This window comes from Photinus pyralis, unplaced genomic scaffold, assembly GCF_008802855.1.
Source record: "Photinus pyralis isolate 1611_PpyrPB1 unplaced genomic scaffold, Ppyr1.3 Ppyr1.4_LG7, whole genome shotgun sequence".
NCBI classification, from domain to species: Eukaryota; Metazoa; Arthropoda; class Insecta; order Coleoptera; family Lampyridae; genus Photinus; species Photinus pyralis.
In genome coordinates this window covers 4,101,919-4,121,939 of record NW_022170738.1, presented here as the reverse complement: position 1 = coordinate 4,121,939, position 20,021 = coordinate 4,101,919, and the positions used below count along the sequence as shown (strand labels likewise).

At 36.6% G+C, this 20,021-nt stretch overlaps 4 protein-coding genes across 4 annotated transcripts; 3 read left to right on the top strand and 1 right to left on the bottom strand.

Annotated features, from left to right (window-relative positions):
• The first annotated feature begins 413 nt into the window (after positions 1–413).
• Positions 414–5,561, top strand: LOC116177390 (clavesin-1-like). The gene is made up of 6 exons (XM_031496358.1): positions 414–499; positions 4,269–4,411; positions 4,465–4,624; positions 4,675–5,050; positions 5,106–5,214; positions 5,261–5,561. The coding sequence occupies exons 2-6, from the start codon at positions 4,273–4,275 to the stop codon at positions 5,410–5,412; spliced, it is 936 nt and encodes a 311-aa protein (XP_031352218.1). The 5' UTR covers positions 414–499; positions 4,269–4,272; the 3' UTR covers positions 5,413–5,561.
• Positions 5,562–9,031: 3,470 nt separating this feature from the next.
• On the top strand, positions 9,032–10,788 carry LOC116177411 (alpha-tocopherol transfer protein-like). The gene is made up of 5 exons (XM_031496386.1): positions 9,032–9,223; positions 9,282–9,441; positions 9,492–9,861; positions 9,910–10,009; positions 10,057–10,788. Exons 1-5 carry the CDS (start codon positions 9,088–9,090, stop codon positions 10,203–10,205), a joined length of 915 nt encoding a protein of 304 aa, XP_031352246.1. The 5' UTR covers positions 9,032–9,087; the 3' UTR covers positions 10,206–10,788.
• A 3,743-nt stretch (positions 10,789–14,531) lies between these two features.
• Positions 14,532–18,360, bottom strand: LOC116175528 (ABC transporter G family member 20-like). Its single transcript, XM_031493690.1, has 8 exons — positions 18,136–18,360; positions 17,999–18,089; positions 17,616–17,950; positions 16,626–17,556; positions 16,417–16,576; positions 16,195–16,371; positions 16,054–16,140; positions 14,532–14,623 (listed from the first exon to the last, which is right to left on the bottom strand). Exons 1-8 carry the CDS (start codon positions 18,342–18,344, stop codon positions 14,532–14,534), a joined length of 2,082 nt encoding a protein of 693 aa, XP_031349550.1. The 5' UTR covers positions 18,345–18,360.
• A 123-nt stretch (positions 18,361–18,483) lies between these two features.
• On the top strand, positions 18,484–19,142 carry LOC116175367. Its single transcript, XM_031493440.1, has 3 exons — positions 18,484–18,694; positions 18,740–18,860; positions 18,939–19,142. Exons 1-3 carry the CDS (start codon positions 18,604–18,606, stop codon positions 19,054–19,056), a joined length of 330 nt encoding a protein of 109 aa, XP_031349300.1. The 5' UTR covers positions 18,484–18,603; the 3' UTR covers positions 19,057–19,142.
• Positions 19,143–20,021: the final 879 nt, after the last annotated feature.

The following is a 20,021-nucleotide window of genomic DNA, read 5'->3' as shown; positions in this document are numbered from 1 at the left end:
TTGGCGATTTCAAACCAAATGCACATCTCGCAATTCCTAAAGAAGTAAATGTAAGCTCTACAGTAGAACTACAAATAGATGTTACTGATTATAAAGACTGATGTGCGCTTGATTCTCCCAATTCGTTTTTTTTAAATTTTCTTCCATTCCATACCCACAAAAGCAGTAAAATGTGGATCTTCATGCTATTTAGTTGAATATATTTTACTTCACCTAGTTGCACCCGTCTGGGTCTCGTTATGAAATCATCTTTGGATCATCCACCACCACAGTCTTGTTCACATAATACAATTGTCAGTTATCGCTGATTAGTGTTGGGAATCGTGACGTCATATACGGTTAACGACGAGCAAATGCTTGGGGGGGCTAATTTACATAAATATCATATAAACTATTAATTTGCCAAACGTGAACCTTCCCATAAGATCGTTTCAATTGCATACAAATCCTTATATTATTTCTATAATTTTGGTTATACGTGTATCTTTGACGTGCTTGGGTAAGTGACCACTATTTAACAATTTTATAAACATTTTTTTCTGAAGTATGCGCTAGTATAACGAACAAGTTTACTATAGGCCCCCTAGCTCTGGAATTAAATAAATTTCATACATCTTTAGTCGGTTGATAATGATATGCCATTGTTTTATTTGACAAAGGTGCCGAATCCTTAATTTATGCTATATCAAAGCGAAAATACGTAATTTCGGTATCAGTCCTAAACCCGATTATCCGCTCAGTGAGGTACGTATGTTAGGATTCAGTGGAAGAGCATAAGACCATTGATGGTAAGTTATTATTGCAATTAATTATCTGTTGCATCAAATGAATTATTATGGATGTCATAGTGGTTTCGAATTGTACCGTGCTTCATTAGGCCAAAAAGGCACACCGCACGTTACATTCGACGATTATTCTATAAATTACACGTCATCCCCGCAGTTCACCGAAATGGTTGAAAAAAAGCACCCGCCTATATAGGCAGATAATTATAACGATAAAGGCTTAATTAATTTTCTACTACATGGAAAGTCAATTAAAAACTGTTATTTATGATCTTACAAAGCAATAACAAGCGCAAATAATGAAACAGTTCAGATTTCATAAATAAATTAGTACCAGCTGACATTAGTATAACTATTGTATGTTAATCATAAGAATCATATTCTATTGAATAATGTTAAATATTGTGGGTATTTAGCACTGAAACCAATAATTAAAAATAAAAAATAACACTCTTACCCTCAAGGTTGATAACTATGTCAGTTTTTTCACCTATCCCATCATTGACTTGTAGTTACAGAGCAAAGAAGATATTAATACATAAAAATGTGAGATTTTTTAATATGTTATTCGACTCTCTCAAAGCGGTCTTGCCTCACCGCTCATGTACACAATTAACTCTGTTGTAATTTTTTTGTAGTCTTTATAAACGATGGGTTTTTACGAGTTTGTTAGATAATTGTTTTATCCGATATGTAACCGATTAGACTCAGTTGACGCCTGCATTTTGCCGACTGCAGCCGCTTTGATCTAGCGCCATTACAGATTTCGTTGTAAAACAAAATTTCAAATTTCCACAATTTAATAAATGCCTGTATCGCCAATTTTCCAATATCTTAGAAATTCCAAAACCTCAAATTCGTAAATTGTCAACGCTTTCCAAATTCCGAAATCCCATAAAATACTGAAATCTCAAATTTTCAAAATTTAAAGAATCTGAAACTTCCAAAATCTTAAAATCACAACACAAATCTCAAAATCTCAAATGCCCAAGATTTTAAATTTTTAGAATATAATTAATCTCAATTTAAACATTTAAACATTTTCAGAAATTTCAAAATCTCATACTCCCCAAATTCTAAAAATCCTAAAATTCAAAAAATCCAAAGACCCCAAATTCCAAACTCTTAAAGTTAAAAATCCCAAAATTTCAGTTTCCTATAAAACGTCCATACAGTTCGACATTGGTTTAAGAATCTTCCAAGACTGCCAGTCGCAATGGAGAACTAGCTGAAAAATAGCAAACATGAATTCTTAAAATATAATGGTTATGTGCAGATGTTTTTGAATGATTTGGTCCATTGAGTGACGAAACAAGCCTATCTCTGTGTGAATTGGGTAGGGAGGCAAGTACCTAAATCGATAAATATTTTACTATATTTAATCCATACTGTTAATTTATTATACTTTTAGAAATTGTAATTTTCTTTAAATTTTTACTATCACGTTTCACTACCCTTTCATTTCTTAAAATCTCAAATTCCAATGCAAAAACATCTAACTCCAAAATTTCAAAGCTAAAAATAAAAAGGTCTCAAATTCCGTACCTAATACCCAAATCTCAAAGTTAAAAAATCCCAAAATTCAACTTTCAGAAACTCAAAAATTTAAAAATATTGACATCACAAAATCTCAAGAATTGAAAAATCTGATTTTAAAATTGAAAAATCCTTTAATTCGACACTCCAAAGTGCCCATAGTATCCAAAATGCCAAAATTTTGAATATAAAAAAATGTGGAATTTAAAAATTTTTAAAAGTCAAATTTGAATAATCTCAAAATTTCAATATCTCATATTGTCAAACCTTAAACTTCAGAAACCTAATAATAACTTAAAAAACCGCAAACCTTTAAATTTTCATGATCTTAATTCAAAAATTGTAAACTTCAAAAATCTAAAATTTCAAAATTTTAAAATTATTAAGATCTCAAATCTATAAAACCACAAAATCTCAAAAATTCTAAATTACAGAGTTCAAAAATTTCCCAAAATCTCATCTTTTTTAAATCGTAAGATGGAAATATCTCCAATACGAAAATTTAAGAGCTCACAAAACTTTAAAATTACAAGTCCAAGACAAATGAAAACCTTAATCACTCAAAATCTTCATTACCTAAGAATCGGGGGGTCTCAAAGTTCCAAAATTTAGAAAACACCAAAATTTCAAATTTTCAAAATAGCAAATCTCAAATTCTGACAGTGACAAATCCTAAAAATCGGGTCCCGAATCATCCAATATTTCAGGTTTCCAAAGCCTCTAAATTACAAACGGGAAAATTCCTCACATCTGAAATTTTTAAAATGAAAATACCTTAATATCACAAAATCTCAAATGGCGATAGTCTCCAAAACCGAAGATCCAAAATAACGAACTCATGCTAAGGTCAAAACTGATTCAGTGGCAGAAAATGGGTCTCGCAGGATAGGTATTTTCTTGGAGAGCTGAAATAGCTATTTTTTGTCTCTCAAAAAATGATTTCTCTAAAAAATGGTTACCTATTCGCAAATTTCAATGGGAAAACTTCGGAAGCTGAGCCTCAACTTATATTTAACATTGATTAACCACCTATAGTTTAAGTTTGAATGAGGTTAGGAGATGTCGATGGAGTGTTTCTGATTATGATGTAAATATGGAAGGGGTTAATTCTTTGACTAATTGTTCATATAAACTTAGGTCCTCAAACGCTTCGTTACCGATGTATAGGGTGTTATAAAGTCATCATACCCTTTACAAATTAAACCTTTAAATTATAAACATATGCAAACAGCTTCAAATGCGAACTGCCAAGACTAATAAAAACAAGAGGTTATCGTTATCCAAATAAAGCCAGGGTCTACTGGACGATTTTAAAAATTTTACTTTCATATAGTTAACTACCAAAAATTGATTTATATTTTTTTCTCGATAATGGCCGCAAATACGAAAAAAACTATAAGAGATCAAAAAGTTTCCAAACAAACTAGAAAATCAAATTTTTATTTTAGAATCTACCAGTGGCGCACCGAAAAAGCGTTCAGGGGTAGGAAATGGAACAAACATTGTAGATTCTCATTATCATTGGCGTGGCAAATGATGTAAGCCTTTCAGCGTAACTTATATTTCAAATTTGAGCAAAATATCTCAGCAAATGTAGGACATAAAAAGAAAAATTGAAACTTTGACACCTTGTTGATCGGTAACGAAGCGTTTGCGGACCTATGTTTATATAAACTTTTACTCATAAAATACATATTTACATCATGTTTAGGAACACCCTGTATAACGTAGTGTCGGAAGAGGATATTCTCAAAAATTGTTTGTGGAAAGAATCAATCTTAACCCCATGCAAATCGTGTGACAATTTCGCATAACCTATTTGATCGTGGCAGTGGGTCTACTCTAACGCTCCCGATTTATTTGACACTGTGTGAACAATTTCTTTTAAAAGGTATTTCGCGAGAATAAACACTGATTTTTAATTTGTTGGTATGTTCTCGTTTTCAGAAAAATGCCCATAAGACCACTTTCAACGGAATTGCAGGAAAAAGCAGTTAAAGAGCTTAATGAAGAACCAGGCAAGCAACATGATGCACTAGAGAATATTAGAGAATGGCTGAAAAAACAACCACATTTAAACGTCAGAGAAGGTACTCCCAAGCCTCTAGTACTGAGTACCTAATAGACACATTTATGTTTTTAGACGATCAAACAATGGTTGCGTTCTTTCGTGGATGCAAATGGAACCTTCAGCGGGTAAAAGAGAAACTCGATTACTTCTATTCTATAAAATCATTTGTACCAGAGTTCTTTGACGATAGAAATCCATTTTCGCCTGCAGTACAGGACGCACTGAAGGCCGGGTAAGGGCAAGTAAATATAAAATCTTCCAAAGATGAAATAAAATTTTTAGGGCGGTGGTGCCTGTACCTAAGGTGGACAGTTATTTAGGTCCTAGAATTGTATTGTTCATTATGAAGAATGGTAGAATGAACGGCATTTCATTCGCTGACATGCTAAAGGTATTTTTTATGACGGTGGACATATTAATGCAGGAAGACGACAATTTCGTTATATCGGGAATTTGTTTATTGGTAGATCATAGTGACCTACCACTGGATTACTTTTTGCAGTACACGCCGTCAATTCTCAGGAAATACGTTACGTGTGTTCAGGATGCCTACCCATTGAGAATTGACAGAATCTTTGGCTTTAGTTCACCAACGGTGTTCGCAACTCTGTACAACGCTTTGGCTAAACCATTTATTTCCTCTAAACTGCAACCAAGGGTATATGTGCTGTAGGTTTAAGTTAGAACGCCATAACCTTTGTTCAAAAAATTAGGTCAGTGTTCTCAGCGGCGACGCATCAGAAACACTGCCAAGTATTTTGTCCAAAGAGCTGTTACCAATAGAATACGGTGGAACTAACGGAACGGTTCGCGATGCAGCAGGTGGGGTGATTGTGCTTACTTGGTTATCACGAATATACACTTTTAGATGAATGGAAGACCAAGGTTGAAAGTTACAAGGAATGGTTTCTTGCCGATCCGAACTACATTACCAATGAGCAACTTCGTCCACAGAAGCTAACGCACTTTGAGGAGATATTTTGCCCCGATGGAACTTTCAAAAAATTAGATATTGATTAATTCACACTCTGCAAGCTGCAACTTTTTATTTTGGAAATGTAAACAAATTAATTTGTAGAATAGCATATCTAACTTTAAATTAGAAAATTTAGGACAGGGCAACGTATGGCATGCTTTAACTATATCCATGAATACTTTATCACTTTTTATTATACCACCATTATAGGTATTATTAAATAAGTATCGCGTTTTGTTGCAGTTATTTTGTTGTCAAAAGTGACCTCACATTTAGGGAGGTTATGACAAAGGAGAGAAACGTTTATCCGTTTACAGTAGTGTCACATTAGCTGCTGCATATTTCGGCGCACATTCTTAAAACAGAACAGTATAGGTCTGCTACAGAGACGTGGCTATAGGCAGCGCGATAACAGACCAAAAATCGCTACACGATTGATATTATTAGACAAACGCAATCGTCAGATTAATAGTCTTAAGTAATATCTATGAATTCCACTTATAGCCCAGTCTCCGTATGTTAACAAGTACGGTAAATCTCCTTAGGGGCACACCACTGTTAACATTGGGAATATCGAAATAGATAGGCTTCGTACAACAACTCGCCGACATTCCCTTATGTCGATTATGTTTTAAAAGAGCCTTAATATTCGTGGCATAATTACACGGGCAACAAATTAAAGAACCGGAATTTTTCACTGTGTCGTGCTTTAATAAATTTACCTTTTTATTCGAAATATTATTCAATGTGAATATGCCGTTTATGCCGTTTTGAGTTATGCTTATCATGAGTACCTCAACTACACGGTTCACAAATCAAATGTTGGAGAAGGTTGTGTCGGTTAATTGGTGACGTTTAAGCGAACGCTTAATTGTAAGGTAATTACACTGATAGCGTTATTCAAAGCGGGGTGCCAGTGTGTTAAAGAATATCTCCTATTTTTTGGTGTGCAATTGGCCAATTGCACTGTTCACAATTAAAGATAGTGGAATTGTTACGCGTGAGACGACGTTTCTTAAAGTATATACTCTTGTTGGTTGCATAATTACATTGATGACATTTAAAATAAATTCTTGAAAGTAACGCAATAACGCGTTTTAAGCTGTCCTTGCTCTTTAAAGTGTGATAACATTGATTGCGAATGAAATATTTGCAAGTGTATTTACTTTTACAGCTGTAAAAACTACAATATTGATTACTCTTGGTGAGTTTTATTAATATTAATTACCATGTGCTGCCACTAGAGGTCTCACTGTTAACTGAATCGCGAATTGCCTAAGGCGTTTCACCATTCAATTTTCCAAATTGCCGCTACCGTCTAAAGAAGAAATTCGATCGATAACTGGAGAAAATTTCAACGCATCGATAGAAGTCAGTTCCTTTGAATTTGTGTATTGTATAAAAATAGGAATCGTTCGTTTTTGGGGATTTTGCATAAGGAATTCGCATTTGAAGTCATTTTTATAGTATTGAAGAGTTTGGTTTACAAATTTGTGTATTGTTTGTAAATGATAAGCGTATCTAGATATTGATAATTTCTTCTTTTTTTTTCATTACCTAACTGTAAAATTAGAATTTCACTTTCAGCAATGCCAGTCTTTTGTGTGGGTTTTGAGTTTAGCATCCTGAAGGTGTCTAAATTTGTTTTGAATAGGAATTTGTACCAGGTGGTTCAATAATTACGAATTCCTGATATTTAATTAGGTTGCAAACGTGATCATGATATAGGTATTAAAAATTTAATACACTTGTGTAAATGTAATGTAACACTCAAAAATCAGGCCAAAAATAAATAAAATAAATAAAACTTTAGAGTACGCCATGCTTCAATAAACAAATATCAGCATTTTTTTATGTATATGTTACGGTAAAAGTACTTAATTGTATACAATCACCAAAGTCACTGGTAAATGTACGAAATTATTCTCAATTATGTACTTTTACCGGTAATTGTATACAATAACCAAGGACCAGCGGTAAAAGTAAGAAAATGATATCAGAAGAAGAAATAAAAACAATAAATTCAAATAGTTTTTTAAGAAGTGTAATTTTTATTATTATTGTTTTTTTTAACCTAAAAACAAGAGGTTTTTTGCCTGAATCAATAACAAGAGGCAAATTTTGTATGGCAGAACAGATACAAACACTTCCGAAGAATCAACATTGCAGACTAATAATAGGATCACACATGCACGTGGTAAACAAACTCACTGCGCTTGCGTGTCGATTCTTGAAATTTGAATTTTTTACTTTCACCAAGCTCCTCTGGCGATTGTATACAATTACCGGTAAAGGTAGGAAATAGGGTTTTTTTAAAGATTATTTTCTACTTTTACCAAAGACTCCGGTAAATGTATACAATTACAGGTAATTGTATACAATTACCACATTATGTACCCTTACCGTAACATATATATTATTTAATGTAAATAATAAACAAATGGTGACATAAAATTCAAAGATTGATGGTTACTACGAGACAGAACCAAATAATTATTTACTACCTGTAATTACACTTTTCAATCATAACAAACAAAACAAAGATTGAGAAAACCCGGTACGCGTGCACACTTCTGAAGCCATCGAAGTCTAGTGACCGACGCTAACTTCCTGCGAAGCTTCGTCGCGAAAATCCTTGTTCTTCGGCATCCGTGCAGAATGGGCGAGGTTGAGGACTTATCACGATCGTAGTATACAGGGCGTTTGGTATTTTCTCCACATCGTTATTCTTTTAGATGTAAGGTGTGTGGCCTAAGCTTAGGGGTATGTCACCATATGTTGAAAAATCGCATAATAAATTATGTTATACTTGTGTTTACTTTAACACAAATTTTACTATCATTTCTTGGTTCACGGCATGGCTTATGAAGAAGTGCAAATTATGCGGGCAATTTTTAATAAAAATACGTAAATAATCTTAGAAATAAATTTACAATGATTGTGAAGAATAAGAATTCTGATTTAAAAGATCTTTAGGTACCTACTAACAGGGTCGGATTATGGTTTCTGTAGGCCAGGGCAGAGGGACCCGATTCCTATACAAAATAGGTTATAATTTCAACAAACGCCAAATTTAGCTTGATATTAATTTAATCTGTATATATCATGAATAGGACATCCTTAGACTGGAGCCCTTAAGGAGCGGAGCCTGGGGTTATAGCCCCCCCCCCCCCTCCTTAATCATAGGCTGCCTACTAAGCGCAAAATATACAAAGTGACGTTCTTGGGGCAATACTCTATCCGCATATTAAAGACAGACAAACATAGTCAAACAAATACCTACCAACAGAGATGATTATAGCTGCACCTACGTCACAAGGTTTTTCCCTTGAATTTTAAGATCACATTTACGTGTCCTGGTAAATTTCCGTTTTACTTAATAAAAACACACAATATAAATAAATAAAAAACATAATATAAGTATAAACATTAGTTCAGCTAACGAACATTCATCATATTTATACTTAAACACTCATTTATTGTTATTTATTATAGGAAAATGTGGTAATATATTTTGATATATTAATAAACCACTAGTAATTTAGACGTACAATAAAACTCGGTAGTATTATACATTTATAGCTAATTAGACTACATAAATTATAAATTGTTTTTATTTTAATAACAGTCCAGACGTCTATATAAAGTAGAACTAGAACAGAGAACACTTTCTCTTAATCCTTTAGTTTGTTACTGCTTGTTCCGTTTAGATTTATAAAATGGTGCGAGTACTTTGTGCTGAACTACAAAATGTTGCCATACAGCAATTGAACGAGAACCCTACTAATATAAGTGATTGTTTGGATCGACTACGAGATTGGGCTTTTAAACAGCCCCATTTAAAAGTGAAACTGGGTAGAGTAAAAAAAAGTACTGATTGTGGTTCGTGGCAGATTAATTACGACATTTACAGATGACCAGTGGTTGCTGACTCTATTACGTTGCTGTAAATTTAGTTTGGAGCGCACCAAAATGCGGATTGATCTACTGTGCACTATGAAAACAATGGCGCCAGAATTGTTCAAGAACCGCGATCCCTTCCTACCAGAATTGCAGGATTTGTTAAGCATGGGGTATCTACAACATTTTGCTCCACGAGTCTCCTACTTCATAGTAATTTTAGCTGCATCTTGCCGCTACGCAAGGAAGACGATCCGGCCGCGCCGCGTACAATTTTGATTCGAATGCTGAAAAGAGCAACAGAGCACAGAGTGAACGATGGATTTAAGTTGATTCTTATGACGTTCGAAATTCTGATGAACGAAGATGACAACTTTATCATATCCGGCAGCAAAGTTCTCGAGGACCATAAAGAGTTGTCGCTCAAGCATATTCAAATGGTCACTCCCACCGTCATAAAGGATGCGCTCACCTTTCTGAAGTCTGCGTATCCGGTGAAAGCGAACTCGTTTCACATTATAAACGCACCCGACCTTTTTGCAAAGGCTTTCGATCTAGTGAAACCGTTCATATCGGAAAAAACTGTTAAAAAGGTAAATAAAACAATCCCAGATTACACTGCCAAACATGTGCATTGATAGGTGTATGTGCATACAGACGAAAGTTTTGATGAGGTGATACCTTCCTCAATCCTTCCTATGGACTATGGAGGAACTGGCGGAAAAATAACTGACCTAATCGGTATGTCGTTTCAAAACTAAAACTATAATTGTTCTTTTCTTTGGCAGTCGAATGGAAACTTAAAGTGGAAAGTTATCGAGATTGGTTTATGCAAGACTACGAATTTCGATCGGATGAAAGTAAGCGTGCAAAAAAACCAATCCCAGATGGATTGTTTGGATTGGACGGTTCGTTTAGAAATCTTGACATCGACTGAAATGACGACTGAAAAATAACTTTGGATTATTTAGTACCTCATTTATTTAGTTTCTTATTGTTGGTCGAAGGTGTGTGAAGTTAGTACTTACGGATTGTTATGTGCTCATCGTTAATGTTTGATTGTGTAACCATTTTTGAGACACCAGGTACTTGTTTTCCGTGCCAACTTCAATTTTCAGGTCAATACTTTTGGTGCTTTAATCTCATGGAAGAGAAATGCCGGTTATGTTTCTCTATTGCATTCACATCATCAGCATTAGTGACAACAGATGTTCACGCTGGGATACAGAAACGTTCTTGGGTGGAGCTTATTCCCATAAACCAAAAGAAATCAATGCATTACTTCAGCGATAGACCATATTTCAAGTCATAAAAATCAAGACGCGAGCATTTTCACAAAAAAGTAACATACTGTCACATCTTCCTCATCTGTACGAAAAAACTGCTGATGAATAGGTTAGGTTTGTATTGAACAATGTCTTTACACACTCACTAAAACTAAAGTTGGACAATATCGCCTTTGCTGTAACAGAACACATTTTAATAAATGAGGTTGAGGCGGAATGATCCTGTAAGGCAAATGGTTAAATCACATTCATTCACAAAAATCATATTTCACATTGGTCGAAAAAATTTTATAATCGTATGTGAAATTGACGGGATGCTTCAATATAAAATGGTCTGGTTCCGCACCAGAACTTGGATGTAGTTGGACGCACACGGACCGACCAAAATTTAGACGTGGCTTCTCGTTCATTCGATCTGGGAAAGGTCGTCGTGTTTCATTCCTCCGACATCCTTGAATACAGGGACGCCGGAGGCGGGCTGATCAGGCTTGCCAGAGCCTTTTCAGCCAGAGGACTGGAATGTAAGGATAGGTAAAGTTAGGGATGGGAACGGAAGGAACGGTGCTAGGGAAGGAAATTGACTTTTCAAGTGGGCTTTGCACGGACCGGTCACGGACTACACGAACAGACTCATACTTCAGTTGCCTAATTTCGAATATGCATACGTAAAGCATCATTTATGATACTATTCTATTTACATGTGAAATAAAATCGTATTTCTAATCGCAATATAACTTTATATCGCGAATTCTCTTTTAGCTTCCTCACGGTTACATAATGTACCAACTGGGATAGTTGTAATTGAACCAGATATTTCCTTGCAATTCAAAAACACACATATTCGCTTTCGCTCACGATTACATTCATACCTAAATATAGATTACGTATTCTTAACAATTAAAAAATTCCTGTACAAATTTCCGTGCATACGGAAGTCTGGGTTACACTTCTACCAGTTTTCCATTCTTTATTCCATTTTTGCGTCTTCCTCTACCTTCCATGCGCCGTCTTTCCCACTTTCGCTTCTGTCCTTTCTCGCTCTTCATTCTAGATCAGTTATGTTTGTTCTGTGGATCATAACTGTCCCCGTGGGGATATTTTAATTATTGTTGCAGCATCCGAAAGCTCTCGTCATTTGGAAGACGAGAGAAAATTAATATTTTGTGATTTCGGTCCCGTTTATTAATTATTAGCCGATTTTAGTTTCGCGGTGCTAATTTAAAATTAGGATTAAATTTGCAAGGTCGCTGTACAACGTAGATAACGCACACCTTTTTCGCTTGAGCTGAATATTGCAAGTAACAATGGATATTATTGGAATTCCGAGTGTAGAAAATTAAGTACGCATAATTACCGGTAACTAATTAGGCAAACGGCGGCGTCTGATTAGGTTGTGTAGTGTCATTGGAAGCGCGCTAAATTAACAAGCTGTATAAGTCATGTTCCAGATTTTTAGGATGTCAGGGAGCCGGACAACTAATTAAAAAGGTTTAAATGTTGAGCGTTATTATACGAGTTTAAGAGTTCTCTGTGCTGTCTAGATAGCCCAGCGTTACCTTCCAGAAATTGTCAAATTTTCGTAAAATGTGGGGGACCCCACAATACTATGACTTGTGCTAAAACCAGGGACACAAAGCCACATGCGCACTATGCGAGGGAGATCACCCGGCCAACTACAAGGGGTGCTTAGTATATCAAGAACTTCAAAAAAAAATACCAACCAAATAATCAATTAACAACTCGAAGACCCTTTCCAATTCAACTAACAGAACGAAATTTTCCAAACCTGAACCGACAAGAACCTACTCAACAACTCCCTAATCAACCCCATCCATCTAATCTAAGTTACGCCCATATTGCCTCAAACCATCCCTACCCAATCCAAGACTTGACACTTCAAAAATTCCTTGATGAATTCAAGAACTTATTTAACCAGCTTCTTCAACAAAATAGTATAATCCTGAACATGTTAAGCACCGTCATAACCAAATTAACTCACTAATGGCTAACTTTCTTCGAATAGCATTATGGAATGCCAATGGTTTGCAATATAAACACCTTGAAACTGGCAATTTTCTCAAACTTAACCATATAGACATTCTTCTTATCTCAGAAAGCCATTTCACATCGTACATAAAAATACCCTACTATTCTGTGTACCACACCGAACACCCTGATGGCACTACGCATGGCGGTTCAGCTATAATTATTCGAAATTCTATTATTCACTCGGAACTACCAGATTACAAAACAAAATTCTTACAAGCCACGACAATCCAAGTTGAAAAGCTCACAACTCCATTACTAATTTCAGCCATTTACTGTCCTCCGAGACACAAATTGACTCACCAAATGTTGCAGCCATTTTTTGACACGCTAGGCCAAAAATTTATAGCAGGTGGAGACTTTAACGCCAAGCATACCCATTGGGGATCCCGCTTAACTACAACAAAAGGCAGAGAATTTCTTAAACTTATTACCGATAACAATTATAAATTTCTATCTACTGGGAGCCCTACCTATTGGCCATCGGATCCAGGAAAAGTTCCAGATCTTTTAGACTTTTTCATCACCAAAGGGCTTTCCGCTAATTACATGGATGCTACTTCAAATTACGATCTTACGTCTGATCATTCTCCGATTATAGCCACAATTAGCACAAGTATCATCTATAAAACACCCAGCCCATCGATCAGTAACAGGAAGACGGATTGGGATACCTTCAAAGTGCACATCGAGAAACACCTCGACTGTAATTTAAGCCTGAAAACCACACAAGACCTAGAATATGCTACAAACCACTTCATAACTACGATACAGAATGCGGGCTGGACCGCTACACCCCAGCCAAAAAACATTAAAATTCATAGCCCCAATATTCCTAACGAAATCATGGAAATTGTAAAGGAGAAAAGAAAAGCAAGGGCACAATGGCACCGCACACACAGTGTTGAAGATAAGAGGAAATTCAATCAACTTAACAATAAACTCCGAAACAAATTACAAGCTGTCTGGAAATTAATCTTAACGACGTATTAATGAAAATCTGCAAGGGACATGGCTGCCTAACCACCAATTTGGATTTAGACCGCAGCACTGAACTATTCAAAAATGCCACGTTTAACGAATATAATTCAAACTGCTTTTCAAAACAAAAACTTTTGTACTGCTGTCTTCCTGGATGTACGACAGGCCTTTGACAGAGTGTGGCATAGAGGATTACTTTACAAACTTAAGAAAACGCTACCCCATGAGTATTACTTACTAATAAGTTCATATCTTACTCATAGAACATTTCAAGTTAAGCATGGCAAGGAAATATCCCAAACAAAGACATCAATGCAAGTGTGCCCCAAGGTAGTATACTAGGGCCTATACTATACCTCCTATACACCTACGACCTACCTACAACAGAACAAACGAAAATTGGCACATTTGCTGATGATACAGCGATACTTACATGTTAATGAAAACCCGTTCGCAGCATCAGCTTCTTTACAGTTCCACTTAAACGAATTAGAACAGTGGCTAATTAAGTGGAGAATCAAAGTGAATGAAAGTAAATCGACACACATTACATTTATGACCAGACACGAAATCTGCCCAACTGTCACTCTCCATAATATACCCATTCCTCAGTCCAAGGAAGTCATATACTTGGGACTCCATCTAGACAGCAGGTTGACGTGGAAAACTCACATTATCAAAAAAACGCAAAGAAATGGACTTAAAGTTGAGAAAGTTATATTGGCTCATCGGACGGAAGTCGTCGTTAATACTAGCCAACAAAGTACTGATATACAAGTGTATAATTCGGCCCATTTGGACCTACGGTTGTCAGTTATGGGGCTGTGCAAGTCGACATATTATTCAACGCTTCCAATCAAAAACCCTCCGTATTATCACAGCCGCTCCTTGGTATGTATCCAACCAAACTCTTCACTCGGACCTAAATATTCCCTACGTGATTGAGATAATCAATCAATATACTGCGAAGCATCAAACAACATTGGAACTTCACCCCAACGAGCTCGTGACACCTCTCGCAGAAGATCCTCCGCCCAGACGCCTTAAGAAGAAATGGTCAAAAGATCTCGTAGATCAATAGCGGACTGACTCCACTGGGAGTCCCTCTACTCACGCCTGAAAATGACAGACAATAAGCTCATAGAATGTAATATTATTCTGATTGCTTATGGAATTTAATCAATAAAAACAAAAAAAATTCCCCCAACCCGCGCTGCATTGGAGGACCACATAAAGGGAATGGCGTATGTCGCTGGTCACATCTGGGGCTGTGCAAACCATGTAAAGGGAAATTTTACAAGTTCTGAAGGATGGATATGGACTCTTGAAGTCAGATAATGAAAGATTCTGTAGTCCAAGCGGCCACAGGTATGGGAGGCAGCCCTTACTCTGGACAGCTCCCGCTGCGGGACAGACCAAAAGTCTGCCATCTTCTAAAAATTGCGGCTTTTGATGGACTTCTTCTATCCGGAATACATTTATGGCGCCATCATTGGATTCCTCGGATTAAAATCATGCGAAATTGACACCCAGATCTCGTCTCTAGGCTATATTTAGTTTTTTTCAAAAATTTTACAATTAATCACCCCCACCCCCTCTAAAATCTACCCACACGGAAAATGTCATGTGTTCTTCCGGCCAAATCGTCTAAATGGTTCCAAGGAACAGCAGTACAAAATGCAATAACTTTTGGTATACCGCTAGTACTATGTGTTTAGATACCGGTACAGAGGAATCTCGTTGCCTTCTTGTGTTGTAATTGTGTAAGTCCCCATTGCGCACAAACTTATGTTGATTTTTGTATATGTACAGTAAAACCTCAAGTACGAAAATGAGAAGTGAGAAAACCAAGCTGAATAAAGTGGGTTTTGCATGATTCCCATTTCTTAATACCCACCAAGCAGCCCAGTATTCCCTTTTGCACCATAAACACTTTTGATGCGTATGTAGACGATGCCCAGAAAATAATCCCATTACGCAATCTCGACTGAACCTCGGCATAGTTGTAGGAGAGCGTATAATGTAACCCAATAAATTGTTTGATAAAGCGAATTAGCCAACAGCAGGTAAGTTTTTTGATTAAACACAGGCAGTGGCATTTCCAGTTGAGGTTAGCGTCGACACACATACCCAGGTATTTCCCTGTTATTTGCAGGTTCATTGGCCCGTATGAATAAAAGTAAGCAAATGCTTATACTTGCAAAATTCAAAGTAAATACTCGTAACTGCCCTTCATATTGGTCTCTTTAGCAGCGCTGCACTGCGTCCTGTCCTTCTGCTTAGCAGCGCTGCTAAGTCGCCCAGTGCGAAGGGAGCACTTACGAGTATTTACTACTTTGAATTTTGCATTTGCTTACTTTTATTCATATGGGCCATTGTTTTGTCGACGTTTGGCGGCAGAGGCAATTAATTCCCAGTTACAATTGTAAATTATAATTTTATCAGATTTGGCAAAAGTACTTTTCCACTTACCACCCAGTATCATTGTCAGTAAAAAGGACGCCACTACGCACACTCCTACTGCTACCGTTGCGTCGCAAAGAGTTCCTAGACAAATTCCTGTAAAGGCATCGTAATTTACACTGCAGATTAACTTATATTTCAGTATACTACCAAACGAGATCCCACACACGATTTGTAAAATTATTATGAATAGGACATTACCAATATTTTCAATAATTGTCATCTCAAACATGGAGTATAGTATAAGACACATTAAAAGCGCTTGAATGAATGCAAATAATCCACCCACCAACATGCAGGAAAACACTTCGTCTACCAGTTTGATTCCTAGAAGGCATGTGTATATTCGTAGTTTAGTTTAGGTTTACTTACCTGCTAAGTAACTTCTGGAAGGAATTGATTCATGTTTATAGACAACGTGTCTTACAGCAATAACAAAAGCAATTATGTGGAACACAAACGAAAGTGCCATTCCTGGTGCCATGTGTTCCACATTGGGGGTATTTGCTGCTCCAAAAATAGGATTTTCAATCTACTAACAGAAATCAACACAATCTATAAGCAGATCGCCCTAGAGTTACCATTAAAAATTGTTCCAAACTGAAATCATCTCCGCGTTGCATCTTATAGCTTTTCAGTAGTACACTTTTTATAGCACTAGAAATACTAAATTCAATTGTACTGGAGATTATTTTGCTTGTCGTATCCAGATATAGGACAATAGGTGGATAAGGCATCTTCTTTTGCGTGCCAAGCATCATGTCCGCGATAAATTCCTCAAAGTACGTTGTACAAGTGTTGTTGATCACCAAAATTGCCAATATGTCCAAATTTTTTGCGGCGTCAAACGCTTCTTTCTCTGAATCGAAATGGCGGATGTTGATGATATACTGATCGACAGAGGTCAGTAGTTTACAACTGACCAGTTTGAACTGATTACATGGAAAACTGTTCCATTCGTAATTAACGCTACCCACACGTAACGAATGCGGATCCGTGCCTATGGCTGTGCAAAATAAAAGCAGAAATAGAGTGGGTACAACTAAAAACAGCAGCAGCCAGCCATAATTTCGTAGCGCAAGCGTAAAATCGCGTTTAAGGAGCACGTGCCACTTTTTAAGTTTCTTGTAGCAATCGCGTATCTGCTTGAAAGGTTCATGCATTCGTGGTCTTGGTTCGCGAGGAACTGACTGTCGTATATGTTCAACTGTTTCCTCCCCGCTGTACAGAAAACCAGCCGAGGAGCTACGTGGAATAATCACCACGGGGGCATCCTCTTCTGGTTCGAACTCCCGGATCTTTTGGGGGTCTGATATATACGTTCTACAGTACAAGCGCTCTAGTGTTTTCTCCTTAAACCTCGTCAATAGTTCTCTCGGGTTACCTTCTAGTAACACTTGGCCGTCTCTCATAAATCCTAGTCTGTCAGCCCATCTTGCCTCGTCACATGTTTGAGTTGTTGTAAGAATAGTCTTGTCTTCTCTGCACAAAAGTTTCATATGCTCCCACATGCTGTAACGACCTAAACTTATACCTGTGCACCGATACTTGCGCGCACAGTAATAGCGTACCTGCGCGTTAATTTTGGATCAAGACCATCACATGGCTCATCTAAAATAAGCAACTCGGGTTCGTGAAGAAGTGCAATGGCAAATGATATCTGCTTTTGAACTCCTTCGGGATAGGATTTTATGTATTGCTGTTCTTTCGGTGGCAGATTCAGTAGCTTTACTAAAAAGTAAATTCTTTCTCCAATGTATTCCTTTTCCAGACCAAGCAGCCTGCCATAGTAATGAAGAGTTTCGTTCACAGTGAAATTCTGGTATAAACCTCTAGATTTCGGTATGTACCCAACGCGTATTCCTGGTATTCCACTTAGTTCATGTCCAGGATCAAAGCCAAATACCTACGATGAAGCAATTGAAATTACTATTTGTGTTCTCCCCACGGTTACCTTTACACTACCCGCCGTTAGTTTTGTAAACCCTAAAATAATGTTTAGTATTGAACTTTTTCCACAGCACTGTGGCCCTAGAAGCGTATATCTACATAATGAGTTAGTAAAACGTTCTGTTTTGTTCTGCTACGTACATTTCTCCTTCATAAACGGTTATATTAACGTTATTCAAGACGGGACGCCAATGGCGCCAATATCCGTAGTTTTTATATCCGTCCGTGATTTCTATAGTCGGATGAATTATTCTTTTGTGAAGTGTTGCGGGTTGAATCACTCTTGAGGATCGAACTCTCGCCGGTTCTGGGAGCGGCAGATGGGTGGTAGCCAGTTCCTTCTCTTCCATTGAAGTCGTAGTGACATTGACGTTTTTGTTTGTGACACTTGCTCAACGCAGGTGATTGAAAGTAATAGTACTATGATAACCATGGCGCCGACGTGATGATGTAAGCCTACTGTTACTCTCGCATCAATCAATGTTTATCTTCAAACGTTATCGGCGGTGACCTCCAAACATATTAGCAAACATTCTATTAACCCAGTTGTAAAGATTCACTAAATTAACATCGATTTGTTGATAAATTTGAGTTCGAAATTATTAAACTATGAAATTACTACTTCTGTGGACGCTTCTAGTGGTTTTAATTCCTAAAGTGTTCAGCTGGTATGCTTTGGAATACATTAATTTTACAAAAGGTGTTGAATACTTTTTCTTGCTTCTGTAATCACATATTGCTTTAGAAACTGTTGACGAATGCCACAGTGTTGACCCTAAGATGGAAGTCATGAAAAAGGGGGAATTTCGACCAATGAAAGATTGTACGCAGGCAATTTGTGGTGACAAGGGAATTTTGTACATGGGGTAGGTATCCATTTAACCGCTTTTCCAATTTGAATCATGCTTGATACAGTACTACTATAATGAACGGTTTAATTTTAGATGCACCCGATTGGAGGATAAAAATTGTACTCAGATTATAGAAGGTAATAGTACCGCAACGTATCCAGATTGTTGCTCACAGTGCATACAGCAAGTTAATTCTACAAAAGTTACTTAGTTTTCGTTTATATTTTTAACACCTGATGATGATAATGATACGAGCACTACAATTTGGCGTTTGCAACATTAAAATTTTATTGAGAACCGCTGACTTTTAGTTAAATGGGGGCTATTGTCCTATTCTTTTAAATGTTGCAGTGGGAATTCCCGCTACTTAACGACCTAATGAGAAATGTTAAATTATTGGTGAAACGAACTATAGGATTACAAGCAAATTTTAAAGTTTATTATTAAGAAAGTGAATAAGGGTTATTTGTTAATAAAACAAGATGTTATTTTCCCCAATCAATTTATATTTGTGCTGTACATATATGTTTCGGTCGTGAATTCGCAATGTAGGCCAAAAAAATACGGAAAGACCTTTTTATATCTCCGTCAGTTATGAACCGAATTGCATGAATTTCAAAATGAACATAGCTTTACCCAAGGTTGGTATATTACAGTAACCTTGAGCTTTACCCGAGCTTTACCCATATAATACGTAATGCTAAACCAAGCCATGCCCAGGAGCTCGTTTGGTATATTTGACAGGACAAGACATTAATTTGGCATAAAGTGAAGTTAGCTCTTTCTTCCTGGATTTTTTATTATACCATGGTTATGATGATCGTGAGTAGCGTAATTACACTGATCACAAATCAAATTTTTGAGAAGGTTGTGTTAATATGTGACGCTTTAGGCACACGTTATCAATTGTAGCGTAATTTATTGACATTGTTCAACTCAAAATTCCAAATGTGTAGCATATTCAAACCCAATTTGTCTACAAAACGCTCAACTTTACAAGATTAATCCAAACCACTACTCAACGTGCACGGATCACATTTAATATTTTTGAAAGTACTGTGATAAAATGTGACGTTTTAAACTATCCTTGCTCTTATTAATATTATTATATTAAATTAAGGTGTAATTGCAAATGGCATTTTTGCAAAAACAGAGAACGCAGCAAATCGACATGAA